Here is a 16,369-nt window from a genome sequence, read left to right as displayed (position 1 = left end):
AAGAGAGAGAGAGAGAGAGAGAGAGAGAGTGCAGGAAGTACCTGATAATTAGAAGGCTATAGGAACACAGGGTGAGAGTGCTGTCAGTGACAAAATTTGATCAATGAATAGAATGTACAACGGAAACAATTAGAATTAGGCTCTACACTTATATTCTTTCCATTGTCATAAGAGAACCATATTTAGATTCAGTTGCCCACACAGTCTGATCGTTTCCTTTTCAAAGATTTAATAATCAATTCCAAAAGGTAAATATAATCCAGTTCATTGTAACCTCATTAATGACAGCATATTTAGACTGTAAAGCCCACTTGTCCAGGCTTGACAGTATCTTGCTCCGCTCTCAGCGTGTCCTGACTCAAGGATGGATCACAGACAAGGTGCAATATTTATTCAATACCAGATGACCAATATTGCATCATTGTTATGCACAGAAAGCTGTATCAGCCTGTGTGTGGGTGTTTAATAGTCCAGACTTATAACTCGTCCCTTCTAAACGATATTATATCTGAAAGATTTAGCTGCTAGAAAATAAAATTATTGCTATAACAATGAGATCTGGATTAAGTTGATTAGAGATAGGTCACAGTTTTCCCTTGCAGCTGTGTAGTCTTGTGGTAAGACACTCGATTTCTGATCGGAAGGTCCTGGGTTCGAGCCTTGCTCGACGCATAGTTGGGTCCTTGGAAAAGGCTCTTTACTCACATTCTCTCACCATACTCAGGTGTAAAATGAGTACCTGGCCGTTAACAGCATTGTCTCTATCCCGTTAAGTGGATAATGCGCTATATAAAAAGCTCAAATTGTAACTCCAAAACGTGTCTAATGCACTCAGATCATTATCCCAATCAAGATGCTTCATGATTCTTTTCAGACAAGACCAAACTGAATGTTGTCTTAAACTCACCAAAATTGGACCAAACATTGTTTAGTGTAGATGATTGGAAAGGAGATCAATGGCATTACCAGGCTGTCAATATCAGTACTGATGACCACTATAAGGTATGCATAAAGTGTCCTATTTGATGGTCAATATCTATGATATACATGAAATATCTTGTTTGTGCGTTAATCACTACAAATTATTCATGAAATTGTTCATCCCATAAAGTCTGCACGAAATCTCTTGTTTGTTTGTTAATTACCATTAGAATGCATGAAATGTCTTGTTTGTGAATCATTATAAGGTATGCATTAAAGTTCCTATTTGTTCGTTCATCACTATATGGGATAGGTGAAATTCATTGTTTGTTCGTGAATCACTATGAGGTATGCATTAAATGTCTAAATTGTGTGTGTCATTTTAAAGTATTTAATGGAATGTTTGCAAACCACTTTATGGTTACTCCAAAAATTCAATGACCATAACATTGTATCAAAGATATAAATCATACATTAACATATGCTCCTTGACCCCCCCCCCCCCCCCCCCCCCCCCCCCCCTGCCCCCCCTTTCAAAGGATAAATGTAAAAAAAAAGGCTGGACTGGTAACATTAAATACACATTTGTGTGTTTGATCCATTGTTCTTAACTAATAATGAAAAGTACTAACCATAAGCCATATTACATAAATATGAGTATTTTCAACTTTAAAATAAGATGATTGATCTTGATATAATGTTATTATCACTGTTGCCAATTGCCATTATATTACACATGAAAATTCAATCCTTACTCTATCCTTCTTATAACAGTATCTGTTAATTTTCATCTTAGAATTTTCTTTTATTTGGTAACCCAGATACTGTTCCAGCTTATTCTAGGGAAAAATGGAGGAAAGGATGTTGCTATTGACGACATTTTGATAACAGATGGAAATTGCACACAGAGAACACTTACACCAGAAGTGCCAAAGTCTTATCGTAAGTTACCTGTCTGTGCATTTCAAAACACCCATCATAGTACTCCAAGGAAAATAGGAGCTACCATGTAGGTGGATTATATATATATATATTTTTAAAGAGAGGATCGTCTTAATGAGCCTCAATGGTTGAAATTTGTTTAAAATAATGCAGAGAGTAGAGATAAAGTCTTTGCAGTTGAAGATACAGAGTTTGTGTCATATCTGCCATTGCTGTCTGTCTGTCTGCTAGAAAATAAAATTATTGCTATAACCATGAGATCTGGATTAAGTTGATTAGAGATAGGTCACAGTTTTCCCTTGCAGCTGTGTAGTCTTGTGGTAAGACACTCGATTTCTGATCGGAAGGTCCTGGGTTCGAGCCTTGCTCGGCGCATAGTTGAGTCCTTGGAAAAGGCTCTTTACTCACATTCTCTCACCGTACATCTAAGATGCAAAATAAGCTTCCAACTGCTATCTCTACAAATCTATTGAAAACAAAACCAATGAGAGAAATCAGAAATAGAACTCGTTAAATTATGTGTCATTCAGGTTGTTTTACTCGTTTTCAATAGATTTATAGATAGCAGTCGGAAGCTTATATTGCATCTTTTGAAAAAGGTGTAATACCTAATACCCCCATTCAACTTTATAAAAGTCCTTCAGAACTTATGTACTCTACAAACCCCTCTGCAAGTGTTCATGCCTCAGCAACAGTTGGTCATCGTTTTATAAGTTTAAAAACTATTTTTAGACGTAAAATATGCATTAATTACGAATAGTAAACCCATCACTAGAAAAATAGACACAAACCATTTAGAGCCGGCAGATCACATTTGAAGCATTAGTGGCTCAACTTTAAAATGTCTTTTGTAACAAAGTCGCAGTGATATTGAGCTTGGCCAGGTGGCAATCGTTGAAGCACTCTGGTCTTGGGTTGTGTCCTTGGAAAAAGTACTTAAATCATGACCCACTTTAACGTGAATGATTATCTGGCTATAGGCATTGGTGGATAATGTAATTGTACTATTATAAAAAGGGAACAAGAATCTGTCAGTCAAATGTTTTATAGTTTGATATAAATAGGTTCTTTAATTCCTTTATTGAGCTTTAAAACAAAAAAAAGAGCTTTTATATAGCGCAATATCCACTAAATGTGCTCAAAGCGCTTTACAAGGGGTCCCTGGCCAACAGCAACATTTAACATTTAGGATGCAACATGACGCCTGTTAGGCTATGTTACATTTTTTTCACTGTTAATGGCCAGGTACTCATTTTACACCTGAGTACGGCGAGAGAATATGAGTAAAGAGCCTTCTCCAAGGACTCAACTATGCGCCGAGCAAAGCTCAAACCCAGGACCCTCCTATCCGAAAGCAAGTGTCATACCACAAGACCACATAGCCGCACAATTGATTTCGCATTGATTTCCGCATTTTTATTTCTAGATTTTGAATGTCTTTTTAAGGTATGGATTATTTTGGTTGGAAAAAAAGTGAGGGTCAAAATGTTTCTTTGTTTAAGCATGCAATAACGTAATCGATTGCTTGTATTTTTCATAGCTCCAACCAAGTTTGACTGCAACTTTGACCAGGGAAATCCCTGTAAATGGACTCTAGACCAAGGGGTTAATGCATCTCTCAAAGTGCTTACAAAGAGTGAATCCCCGTTCGTACCAGAGCCATATGACCACACTCATGAAAATGAACAAGGTATATCATCAATATTTCTAACACCAGTTTTGATTGCTTTTGAATGAGTATCATTATCAAAGTATAAGCGTGTGTGTGTGTGTGTGTGTGAGTGTATGTGTGTGTATAATCATGTTGAGATTAGCAACAACATTTTGTTCAACTGTGGTAGATTTCTTTAAATGAAGAGGGAGAGAAAAAAGACAATAAATAATTTATTTGTGAAAAATACTAAAGATGGAATATTTTATAACAAAGATATTTTTCATTTTTATATTTTTCTCTTCCCCATTGTAACAGGTAAATCTCTGATGTTTAGGCCAACTAACCATCAACTGAAACCTGGTGAAATCAACAGAGGACGCAGTTATGCTACTGCTACTAGTCCCTCATTGGACCAACACAACCTTTCCAATGGTACCTGCCTCAAGTTTTGGTATATGATGAAAGAAAATGCATTTGGTCACATTGAAGTTCAATTAAAGAAAGGTATGAAAATAGAGATGATCTGTTAATACAATTGACAACGTTTAATTATTTTTACCTTAATTTTTTTTTTTTTTATTCTCTTTTTTTTTTGTCAGTAATTGTCTTTGACTATCAGATTTTCTCAAAACAGAAGTTAATAGCCCATTACTTGAGAAAATTTTTAAATTTTTTCTTAAAAGACCCAAAAATGAATAAATAGAAATTAAATGAACCCTTGTAATATAGCAAAAAAACAGTCTCAAGCCCATATTTCAAAGAAGAACATAATTTTATATCATTTTGGTCAAAGCCAAATTCCTGGATAATCCAAGTTTTTTTGGTACAATCTTTACTCTACTGTTGTTTTATAGTTCAAATATAAACCGAAATAATTTACTTTTTCATAACAGATGAGGACAAGCATGATGTATTGTGGAGGACACCAAATGGAGTACATTCTGTCTGGTTTCACGTTCAAGTCCATGTTAGCTCGGAAATTTATATCACAAGGAATGCAACAGATATGAAGGTAAATGGTTTTGTTAACTATTGTGCTTATGGGGTGTTCAATATTTTTTTCCCCTCTTTTTCCTTCCCTTAAACATATTAATTATTTTTATCTCTCAAAATTAAAAAAATTATTGTGACATTAATAGTCAAGGTATCTTGTCTTATCGTGTAACACAGACAAAACACATGATCATGACTAGATGGATACACATTAATAGTCAAGTTATCTTGTCTTGTCGTGTAACACAGACAAAACACATGATCATGACTAGATGGATACAAATGAAGACCAAATTGATTCCTGATGTTGTGTTATGGAATTATTGGGCATCAGTACCTCCCTATGGCCATTGACAGATATAGTCGAGTTCTTCCATGTAGCTTCTTGGGGTAGTAAATAAAATATCGTGAAATGTGTCTGGCACGGGGAACCTGAAAATGTGCCACATAAGTGTCCATATTTATTTCAATTTTTGGAAAGTCGTGAGAGAGAGAGAGAGAGAGAGAGAGAGAGAGAGAGAGAGAGAGAGAGAGAGAGAGAGAGAGAGAGAGAGATTAATAAGTCCTCTGAATATTTATCAAATGACACACCTTTTCAGGTTTTGATATTTATCTTTCATGACAAATACATAACAGCCAGATAGATATGTTATTTGTATCATATTTCCATTGCAGTTTGTCATCAAGTTCTATTCTAGTGATAGTAACTATGAAGAGTACAAGATTGATGATATATCTCTTAATGATGGACCATGTCTTGATAAATTACGTAAGTAGAAAAATGGAGTAGAAATATTAAGAGAAAATAAGACAGCATTGAAAGAATGCATTAAAACATATATTGCTATACTGCCTTGTTTAGGAACTTTGTTATTTAAATGTCATAATGAGTAAGTGATAGAACGAAATTTATCATGAAATTAATATAACTACTGCTGCCCTTTATTTTGGCAGTAACAAGGTTGGCGGTATTTAGGGTTTGGATCTGTATTAAAGTCTCATTGTGTAAATGTAAATGGGACTGCTATTTATTGATAGTAATAGTAGTAGTAGTTGTAGGTAGTAGTAGTAGTAATAGTAGTAGTAGTAGTATTAGTTGTAGTGGTAGTGATAGTAGTAGGGGGGGGGGGGGGGAATCGATTACAATTTGTTCCAAAAGGTAGGAAGAGGCAGTAGACTTCTTTCAAAACAATACACTTAAACGCAAGCTTTGAATCTAATCCTTTTCTCAACAGGCAGCCAATGCAGGTCATGAAGCAAAGGTCTGGCAGAATCACACCTATGCTTCATGGGCAGGGCTGTTCTGGATAATCTGAAGACATCTCAGATTATATTGTGGATTCCCAAACAACAGAGAATTACAATAATAACATAACCAGGCGTTAGGTCACAGATATGAACCATCTGATAGAAGCAACCTTTTTTGTTGGAAAAAGAGACATTTAACCATACTATTAACCTGATGCTCCATCGACAGTCCAGAGTCTAAGAATGTACCGAGGTTTTTCACTTTGTCAACAATTTGAATGGAAGCATCCCCCAGCTTCAAATCTGATTCAATTTTCCATTTCATGTTCCCCACATCCCGCACATTCATCTTATCGTCATTCAGTTTCAGTCTGTTCTCATTCATCCATTTCTTAACACTTTGGACACAATTCATACTGTCTGATACTCCTTTCAAATTTCTCGTATTGGAGGTGCAGCACAACTGTGTATCATCAATGTATTGATGCTAAGACAGACCGAAACTTCTGATGATTTTAAACAGGGGGCCAACGTACATAACAAAAAGAACCAGTCCAAGTACTGAACCTTGGGGGACCCCACAATCAAGAATGATTTCCTCAGATCTATATTCATCCACCGAAATAATCTATCTACGATTAAACAAATAAGGCTTTAATTATCAAGCGCTGCACCAGACATGCCATAAGTAATTTTAAAACATTTGAGTAGAAGATTGTGAGCAATCATGCCAAAAGCGGAAAATAGTTCAAGCAAATTCAGTAAAGAACACGAACCATTGTCTAAAACAGAAAAAATCATTAACAACCCTAACAAGTGTTGTTTATCCATCTAATGATGTTGCCTATAAAGCTGACTAAAATTTTTCTTCAAGACAATTATTTTTAAGCTGAGACAGTAATTGATTCAAAACAGGTTTTCCAAGATTTTAGAGAGGAAAAGAATATTAGAGACAAGGTAATAGTTTTTTAAATTCTCTCTATCTAGATCAGGTTTTTTAAAAAGGGGTTTGACATGAACATTTTTGTAAACGTTTGGTACAGCACCTGACTGTAACGAATCGTCTACCGTACATGTAAATGGTGTTAAATTACATCAATGCATTTTTTAGCATAGCATTTACGGGGTCCAGATCACAATAGTGGAGCAGTTTGACTTTGTATGGAAAACATGATCAGTGTGCCTTTGAAAATAACCATTCTCTTGCATTTTTCTCATCACATCGTCGGTATATAATATTTGGGAACAATGTACAGGCTGAGCACACCTTGCTGGTTTTTTTTTTTTTTACAAAATTAATCCCCAACCTTGATTAATCTTCAACCTTCAGAGCCATGAACCCCATGAAGCTGGAATTTATTCTAGATTCTGTAGCGTTAAATGGACAATCATTGATTTCTACCCTTTCTTTAAGACAAGTCTATCACAAAGTGATTTTCCTCCAATTATAACAAAGCCCGCTGAATGGCCAGTTTATCATTATCTCTCATTGCAAATTTATCCACAGAGCATTGTGACTTTGAGGAGCTTGGAATATGTGGTTTTATACAAGACAAGACTGAGACTTTAGACTGGTTACGCTATCCAATCAAGGCCCCCTTAATAACCCCAAAAGATCACACATATGGTACTGAATTTGGTAAGTCTGAATGAATATCAGCCCTCTAGAAGTATGCTCTTTATTTATACCGCTTCTATAAGTTATTTATATAATTTAACAAATTAATTATACCACACCTATAAGTTATTTATATAATTTTAAAAAGTCAGTGGGATAAAAACCATATTTTACATGTCAAATAACATGAACAAAAGATGTGTTTCCCTTTTTGGCTAGCTCTTATTGGATAAAAGTAAGGAATCAGGATTTATACGTGGAGTACTACCTTTTACAATTGATTGCAAATTCTGATTGGATAAAAGGAATGGAAAAATATATTATATTCTAAGTTTACCGTCGGCCGTCTGCCAGAACAAAACCAAAACAATCCAATTTCCATTAGAAGACGCACTTATAATTTTAACATTATTAATTATTCTCATTACTATCTTGAACTCATCATCTATTTTAGGAATAGACACTCATTTTATATCTTCTATTTATATTCACTTATCTTAAGAAATGTAGGATGTTTTATTTGAGATTGAAGTAGATAATGGGTTGCTTCCCTGTTAGGCAATATTACATTTTTTCCGGACAGAGACAACACTGTTAACAGCCATGTACTCATTTTAAACTTGTATACGGTGAGAGAATGTGAGTAAAGAGCCTTTTCCAGGAAAAGGACTCAACTATGCGCCAAGCGAGGCTCGCACTCAGGACCTTCTGATCCAAAAGTGAGTGTCATATCACTAGACCACATAGCCGCACATTAGCTGCATAATGTTTAATGTTGTCGACTTGACAGAACAATTTGGTCCAGAAAAATTAAGTACAAAAAAAAAGGAAAGAATTGTGCTTTTTATATCCACTGTCATAATAAAGATACTAAGGGAAGTATTTAGTACCAACACCTGTGGTAAAACAACCAGTCAGTGCAAGTGGTTAGTACTGCTCTTAATAGGCTTCCTGCTCTTGTGGGGACAGAGGAAATTCATTCTCATGAGGATAAGCAAGATGTTCTTCTGAGTTCCCGGCCTTGATATAGTATGAAGCTATTTTGTTTTAAGCAGTTATGACTGAAATAATGTATCCCTATGGGGATAGTATACCATCACTTTACAATATATCAAATAGTATACTATCAATTATCAACCTGTGGAATATATCTCTTTTGGTTTAGATCATGTGCCAACGTCTTCAGGAGAATTTTTAGTTATTTATATAAAGACACTGCCAACTCTGACAAAACGCTTTTTTTTTCATTTTTACAACAACAAAAAAATAAATTTTATTTCTGGACTTATTGCACAAATTTTCTGACCAGATTTTATTTGTTCAAAAATAAAATATCAATGCTTCTAGCAGTGTGGTTTGTGATTTGTTTTTTGTTTTTTATGTCTCTCCATAGTAAGTATAAATACCACAAACACCATTTTAATGAGCCATTCTGAATTGTATCTCACATTTTTCCTCTCAAATTTTTGTCAGGTCATTACATGTACCTATCTACCCCCAAGGGAGAGAATGGAGTTGGAAGACTTATGTCGCCGATTGTTGATGCTGGCAGTGGTAAATGTTTTCGATTCTTTTTCTATACGTATGCGACCATCAGCGAAACCAGACTTCGTGTCAAGTCTGTGTCTGAGGAGGATAACAACCTGTTGCTTTGGGAACACAGTGGTTATAGTGGAATGTCTTGGAGAGCTGCTCAAGTACCCATTCACTTTATCACTCCCAGTAGGGTAAGTGAAAGGACCTTTTTTTTTTTTTTTGAGATATTATATTTTTAACTCATTCAATCCTAGAGATTTTGCTACTTTTCAAAATTGGAAAAAATGTATTAAAAATGAGCATGTACATAAATGTGACCCTCCGCCTCGAAACGGTATTAAGTCGGATTTTTCAATTTTGGGTTTTTGGTACCCAATCACAGCTTATTTTATGCTTTAAAATTTGATACCAAATTTATATAATTCTGATTATTTATTGTCGAGATATGACCGTTTGAAGTAGGGAGAGTGTGAAAACCAAGTTTTAAGAAAATCGACTTTGAAGTGAGGCACCGTTTTCACGCACAGTTAAATTAATGGGCAAAGATAACTCCTTAGATACGGACATCAAAAATTTGACGAGAATCGTGAAATTTGGCATGAGCTTAGCTTATACATTTACTAATGTACATACAAATTTTTGAAACAATTCAATTATTACTTTTGTAGTTATTGATTATTATGTAAGATGTTCTTAAAACAAATAAAACACTGGAAAAAAAAACGCCGACAATTGCTCACTTTTTCAAGAATTTTTGATATTTAAATAAAGAATCAATGAAATAAGAATTATTAATGTGAATTTTTTGTCTTATTTAATAGAGAAAATACGATTTCAAAATGCCAAAAGTTAAAAAAGGTTGAAATTTGAAAGTACAGCTTTGAAACTACGTGAAGCCGGGTGGGCAGGGAAAAAATTATCAAGAAAGAGGATTAGAGAGGAAGAGAAAGAATGAGAGAGTAAAATACACACACACACACACACGCACACACACACACACACACACACACACACACACACACAAACAGGCACACATGAGAGAAAGAGAGAGATATCAAGAAAAAGAGGAGCGAGAGGGGGAGGGGAGAGAGACTGCTTGTGTTAAGAGGACGCGAGGGAAATTTAATAAAGATTGAAACCTGTATAAGTGTATGTGTGTGTGTGTGTGTGTGTGTGTTTGTTTGTATGTGTGAAAGAAACAAAGGGGAGACGGAGAGAGTGAGGTAAACATGAAGAAAGGGATGGAGGCGGAGTAAAGTATTGTAGGGATAGTTTAAAGAAAGCATTTTGTTACAAGTAAGTCATAGTCAATCAACTGGAAACATATTGACCAATGAGATTGCAATTAAAGAAATGGGCTGGTCAAATCAATCATTGCATTGTTTCCATTTAGAGTCAGATAACAGCTTGAGGAGGAGGGGTGGGGCTTATTGTGTAGTGACTTACATGAAAACATGTTATTGAATCTCTCAAGTTTTCCTTAGCGTTCCACCACATTGTTCATTGTCTAAAAAGAACCCCCCCCCCCCCCCTTTCTTTCAGTATACAAAGAAAGCACGACAAAACGAACATATATCTCTCTCTCTCTCTCTCTCTCTCTCTCTCTCTCTCTCTCTCTCTCTCTCTCTCTCTCTCTCTCTCTCTCTCTACCTCTCCCTCTCTCTGTTTGTCTCTCTCTCCCCTTCATCTACCTATCTATCTATCTATCCACCTATCTATCTACCCATCCATCCATCAATCCATCTATCTATCTATCTATCTATCTATCTATCTATCTATCTATCTATCTATCTATCTATCTATCTATCTATATGTCTGTCTGTCTGTCTGTCTGTCTGTCTGTCTATCTATCTATCTATCTATCTACATATCTATTTATCCATTAATAGGTTTGTCTGTCTGTCTCTTTATCTATCCATTTCATTTTTTAGTTACAGGTCATTACTTGTTGAAGGCTCTATCTGTTATTCTGCTTTTGTACTTAAAATTAAATGTTTATCCTACAACAATCTCTGTAAGTGTAAGATTAGGCAACTGTTGTCCTATTAAGTCTTAGCATATCCTATAATTTCATGAATAATTAAAGAGGGACAAAGGAGGACCCCCACCTCAATCATTACCCAATACAGCTAGACGCAGAAATAAAAGCACGTGGTGTGTATCAAAATGCACAAACACACACGTATGTAACACACGCATGCTGACGTCATGAAGCATCGCCCGAGCATTATGGCCTACAGCCACAGCGCATGTGATGAGCGTTGACCAATCAGAATCATTCATTTGTAAGGTTGTCAGGGAAAAACCTAGACTTGTTTACAGTTTTTAAAGTTCATTATTGGTTGAACCATGAAATTGTGGAAACAGTCATGCTTTCTCTGAGATAGATAAAGACACGCCCTTTGCTGTGATATCTTACATCTTATTGGTGGAGAAAAAGACTCGGTATTACTAAGCTTTGGAAAGGGTGGCTCTCTGAGAGAAAGTCAACTCTCGTTTTGAATGTGTCACTGATAGTTGCATTTTTAAACTTGAAATTTATATAACTTATCGTCAATGTTTATGTTGAATTATTATGTTTTCATGTAGAAAAATTATTGTAGTTTCTGAAACAACCAAAAACTGAAATTTGATAATTTTGACCATTTCCACTTTAAAACCGGTTTTCTTCGTTTTCCAAATCCCGACTTAATACCGGTTCGAGGCGGAGGGTCACAAATAGTTTTATTCAACTAATAACCATTAACATCAACCCTACCATTAACATGTAAAAACTAAAAACATTAACTTTGCTACTACGCCTATAATTTGTCCCAGAATAATGTAATAAATAGGCATGGGATAAAAGTAACCGAGGTAATCGACGGATATAGTCGGTGTTAGGGTTGAGTGAGTTAAGAGGCAGATAACCTAGATGGAGTGAAATGGAAAGACATTGACCACGGACACCAGTAGTATCAATGTGACAAAGAGGCCTGAAGTTAATGCATCTATCATTTAGATCAAAATTTCTCACCACCAGTAATTTTTTAAATGAAAAATGAGAAATAGCATCCAACACATGAGAGTGGAAACCAGTTACAGCAATGACTTACAGAGCTCCCCTAGTTGAACACTTGGATTATTCGATGGAAGACCCCTAACAAGTAAAGCCAGGATAAACTATTGATAATAATACTCATTTATCTTGACCAGTGTCTTATGGCAAACACAATTTTTCTAGTTTAGAGTGTTTTTGTTTCAGCAATTCAGAGATAGTACAGCAATAAGTGATATCTAACTGCCCAACCCCCCCTAAAGAATTGAAGTCCATATTCATCGTTATAAAAGCAAATTCAAATACAAATTTACTCAATTACATATTTTCCATTCTATACATTTTCTAAAAAAATTCCTGTGGAATGCTGGTATCTCGTTCATAGCTCTTAATAAAACAGTTTTGGTTGGTTTCTCCTTTCATTGGTGAAGGAAGATATTGGTTAGGGTAACACAATCAAATAATAATAATAAACAACCGTCTGAAGAAGGAAAAAGTAATCTGTAAACAGCTTTAAGAAAATTCAAGAAATATGGTCCATAAAGCATGAGTGCTCTGAATCTCTCTCTCTCTCTCTCTCTCTCTCTCTCTCTCTCTCTCTCTCTCTCTCTCTCTCTCTCTCTCTCTCTCTCTCTCTCTCTCTCTCTCTCTCTCTCTCTCTCTCTCTCTCTCTCTCTCTCTCTCTTTCTCATGTGTGTGTGTGTGCCATCATCTAACAGAATATCAAGCATGCTTTAATGTTTTATCAGCATCAAACTCAATAATGTATTATTCTTATTATCATGTCTTTTTGCGTGATGTATAGAAATTTCAAAGCCTCGTAATAAAAATATTTTTTTTAATGTTGCATCATATTCATAGCCTGATCAAATATTGAATTTGTCTTCCTAGATTGTTTTTGAAGGCCTCCCTGGTGGTCATAGCAATGCATTTATAGGGATAGATGACATGAGTTTACTGGACTACGAATGTTCAAAGCCAGCTTCCTGTGATTTTGAGAGAGACCTTTGTCTTTTTTCAACTGTACATGGGAATGCTCAGTTTTATTGGCTAAGACACATGGGTCCCACATCAAAATATGAGACAGGACCTAGTGTGGATGCTACTACCCACACAAAGTATGGTACGTTTTACATTTTTAAAGCATTCTTTTAAGGATTATTGTAAGATGAGAAAGAGGCGAAAATATCAAGATAGCTGACGTTTCATATCTTTAATTCTAGGCTATGACAGCATATGAAGAAAATTCAGATAGTCAATAATAATAAATATGGTTGCACAGTCTCTATAGACGCTTGCCGTGAATGTGTGCATCACTTCGAGTTTGTCAGTCTGTTTCTATTATCCAGTTAGTTATCTGCCTCCATAAATCTCTGTCTAGTGCAAGTGTTCTTAGCTTTAGAATGTCATCATGTGTGTTAAGGTGCTGAGGCAGTTGAATGTTTCCTTGTGTTGTTGAAATCAGTTCTTCTGTTTTTGTTTCTAGGTAGTCAATAACTAATTTATTTATTCTACCTATGCAGTCTATCTCATGAAATCAGAACTTTGGTGATGAAAGGACCCTCTGTTGAAAAATACTGAGGGACTACTTCCTTGTCATATCCATGCATATTTTACCTCTTTCATGACTCACTATCTTAATATTTTTCTACAATTTCAGGTCATTACATGTACATTGAGTCATCCCCTCCTCGTATCAATGGGGATTCAACAATTCTTCAATCAGAGATCCTCCCTCAAACCAATGGTGGATGCCTGAGCTTTTCCTATCACATGAATGGCAGCCTTGTCGGCCACCTTCATATATATCAGCATGAGGAAGTGAAGAAGGACAAAGCAAACCATCTATTTTCTCTGAATGGAAACCAAGGTGAAGAATATGTTTATGTCTTTCTATTTTATTTTTTTAAAAGTCTTTCTATGTTATGCTGCTTCGGCACTGGTGATGATAACCCCATTGTGTTCACTTGAATATTTTACAAATTTTCCACGTGATGCTTAATTTCCAATGTCAGCCTATATATATCCAGATGAAAGACCAAGACATTACAATTATTATTACTTTTCCACATTTATTAAACACAAATTTACTTAATCAGATAATCTTGGAAACTTCTACCATAATTTGAAATAAATAGCACACCTTAATTTTAAAAGTAAAAAAGAAATGATTTTGTGAATCGGTTAGCACAAAAAAGAAAAGAGTTTTTAATCAACATTTGAGCTAATAATGCGCCCATCATTTTTCGTAGAATTTGTCTTTACAAGTAATTTACCAGATTTAAAAAAAAAAAGAAAAAAAAATTCCCTTTATTCATCCCATAGAGGAAATTTGTCTCTCGGGTCTATTCTAAGGGAAAACTGGTATAACCATGGCATCAGCCGCAGTTTAGCGCCGCAAATTGAGCTAGGGTGAGATGACTTACTCAAGGCCACACAGCACAGTGGTGGGTGATCAAACTCGGTACCTTTAGGGTACAAAGCAAAGACAATACAGCTGAGCCACGCTGATCCTTTACTTATAGATTTATATGAATTTTGCTATGGATGTGCTGTAGTCTGGAGTTTGAGTGTGTTGTGCTTGCAGTGAAATTCTCTCAAATGTCACATCAATAAGAATTATTCGTGAAATAACTTTACTCTGATCTGTGTAATTATGTTTTATAAACCCAATGGTTAGATATTGATCTATGCCTCAACTGATAAAAATACTATTTATTAAACATGTAAATTGAAAAGGCCTCAGTAAACAATATACAGTGCAAAACAGGAATGTTTTTGGCACAGGTCCTTTTCAAGACAAACTGATGTGACCCATTGACCCAATTGAGTATTATGTTGTGATGAACAAGATATCCAAAAGAAACAGAATGTAAATAGACCTGTAAATCCTCCAACTGTAATCAGAACTCTCACTCACCGGTTTTGGTCGACAATTAATCTACCAACCTCTCCAGTCCTGCAAAAAGTAGAAAGAAAATAAGAAGTTCTTTTTTTTTTTTAAATAGCCATACTCTGTGCTATTTATAATGTAAAATTCCCTGCTCTGCAAAGAATCATCAGTGTGCAAACTTTACACTTGGTAGACATGATTTAAGCCAACGAGTTAAAGAATTTCTTTGCTATTATTTGACTATAATGTTGAGGATATATAGTTCTATTTTGATGAAGGAAATTGCAGTTATTAGAAAAAAGCTTTTGTTGACATTTTTTACAGGGATCCTTTACAGTAACTTAAGATTTTCAGATCCACTGAAATCTTTTATTCCTTCGCCTTAATTTCAAAATGCTACAAGATTTGTTTTTAATCATTCTGCTGACCTAATAAAAAGGCTCTTGAATTGAGAATGATTTTAAATTCAAATTTGACTTTGAAGAAAGTTCCCACTATTCTGTTTTCCAGCATTTGCAGGTCAATTTTTTTTGTTACAATGATCAGATTGACTCAAATTGAAGTTCAGAAACTAAAATCATTCACGGAATCAAACAAATAAATGTATTATATTTTTGAAAACAAATTCAATTTTTATTAGAGTATAAACCAAACAGACATTGACGATGTCTTTAAATCATTACACAATGTATCTACAGGATCCAAATGGAATAAAATGTTTATCAATGTGACTAGCCAGCATCCATTCTTCTTTGCATTTGAGGGAGTTATTGGGCAAGCAGCCCACAGCGACATAGCCATTGATGACATTGCCTACACTGAGGGCCTCTGTAGTCAACATGATCAGAATTCAATTTTCACCTGCTCTGATGGAACAATCTTAGACAAAAGCAAAGTATGTTCATTGATGATATTTGATGCTAACAGAATGTTTATATGTCTTGTCTTCTGATCCCATTTTTCCTCTGTACCTGTTTGTCATCATTGAAGGGTATGTTGTGAGAGCTTTATTCATCATTTCTAAAAATCTAGTTCCTCCAACTAGTCAATGAATTGCATTAAATTCGCTAAAAGACAGGGTAAAACAAGTTATTGATCCGCATTATCTTATCTCTTTTTTAACAAAAACTTATTTACAGACTCTCTCTCGCTCTCGCTCTCTATCTATCTCCCTCTCGCTCTCTCTCTCTCTCTCTCTCTCTCTCTCTCTCTCTCTCTCTCTCTCTCTCTCTCTCTCTCTCTCTCTCTCTCTCTCTCTCTCTCTCTCTCGTTTAGACTAATACCTTTCTCTCACAGCCTCACACCCCTCCTTTTTTTCTCTCTTTCTCTTCATAATTGGAGTTAATTGTATAAATATATTTTCATTTATCTCATCATTGTCTCCTGACAGAGGCCAAAGTTCGAAAATGTATATTTATGTATTGTTTTACATTATGAGCCTTTTTATACTGCTTATATTTTTGTTATAATTCGAATTTGAATTAAACTATGTTTGATTATCAGTGCTCCAGTACCCACCATCTTTAA

The 16,369-nt window shown here is 35.2% G+C and overlaps 1 protein-coding gene across 1 annotated transcript in view; it reads left to right on the top strand.

Annotated features, from left to right (window-relative positions):
- LOC144978319 (MAM and LDL-receptor class A domain-containing protein 1-like) overlaps positions 1-16,369 on the top strand; it is a 213,693-nt gene that overhangs the window by 172,773 nt on the left and 24,551 nt on the right. The window contains exons 72-82 of the mRNA XM_078924193.1: positions 875-1,002; positions 1,743-1,863; positions 3,404-3,553; positions 3,833-4,021; positions 4,411-4,529; positions 5,186-5,279; positions 7,266-7,397; positions 8,850-9,103; positions 12,841-13,072; positions 13,610-13,819; positions 15,541-15,737. Of these exons, the coding sequence (XP_078780319.1) occupies positions 875-1,002; positions 1,743-1,863; positions 3,404-3,553; positions 3,833-4,021; positions 4,411-4,529; positions 5,186-5,279; positions 7,266-7,397; positions 8,850-9,103; positions 12,841-13,072; positions 13,610-13,819; positions 15,541-15,737 (1,826 nt within the window). The remainder of the gene's footprint in view (positions 1-874; positions 1,003-1,742; positions 1,864-3,403; positions 3,554-3,832; positions 4,022-4,410; positions 4,530-5,185; positions 5,280-7,265; positions 7,398-8,849; positions 9,104-12,840; positions 13,073-13,609; positions 13,820-15,540; positions 15,738-16,369) is intronic.

Source organism: Berghia stephanieae, chromosome 8 (genome assembly GCF_034508935.2).
Source record: "Berghia stephanieae isolate SIO BIC M18660-M18661 chromosome 8, UCSD_Bste_1.3, whole genome shotgun sequence".
NCBI lineage: Eukaryota > Metazoa > Mollusca > Gastropoda > Nudibranchia > Aeolidiidae > Berghia > Berghia stephanieae.
The sequence above is the reverse complement of the archived record's forward strand: the minus strand, read 5'-3'. Positions and strand labels throughout refer to the sequence as shown.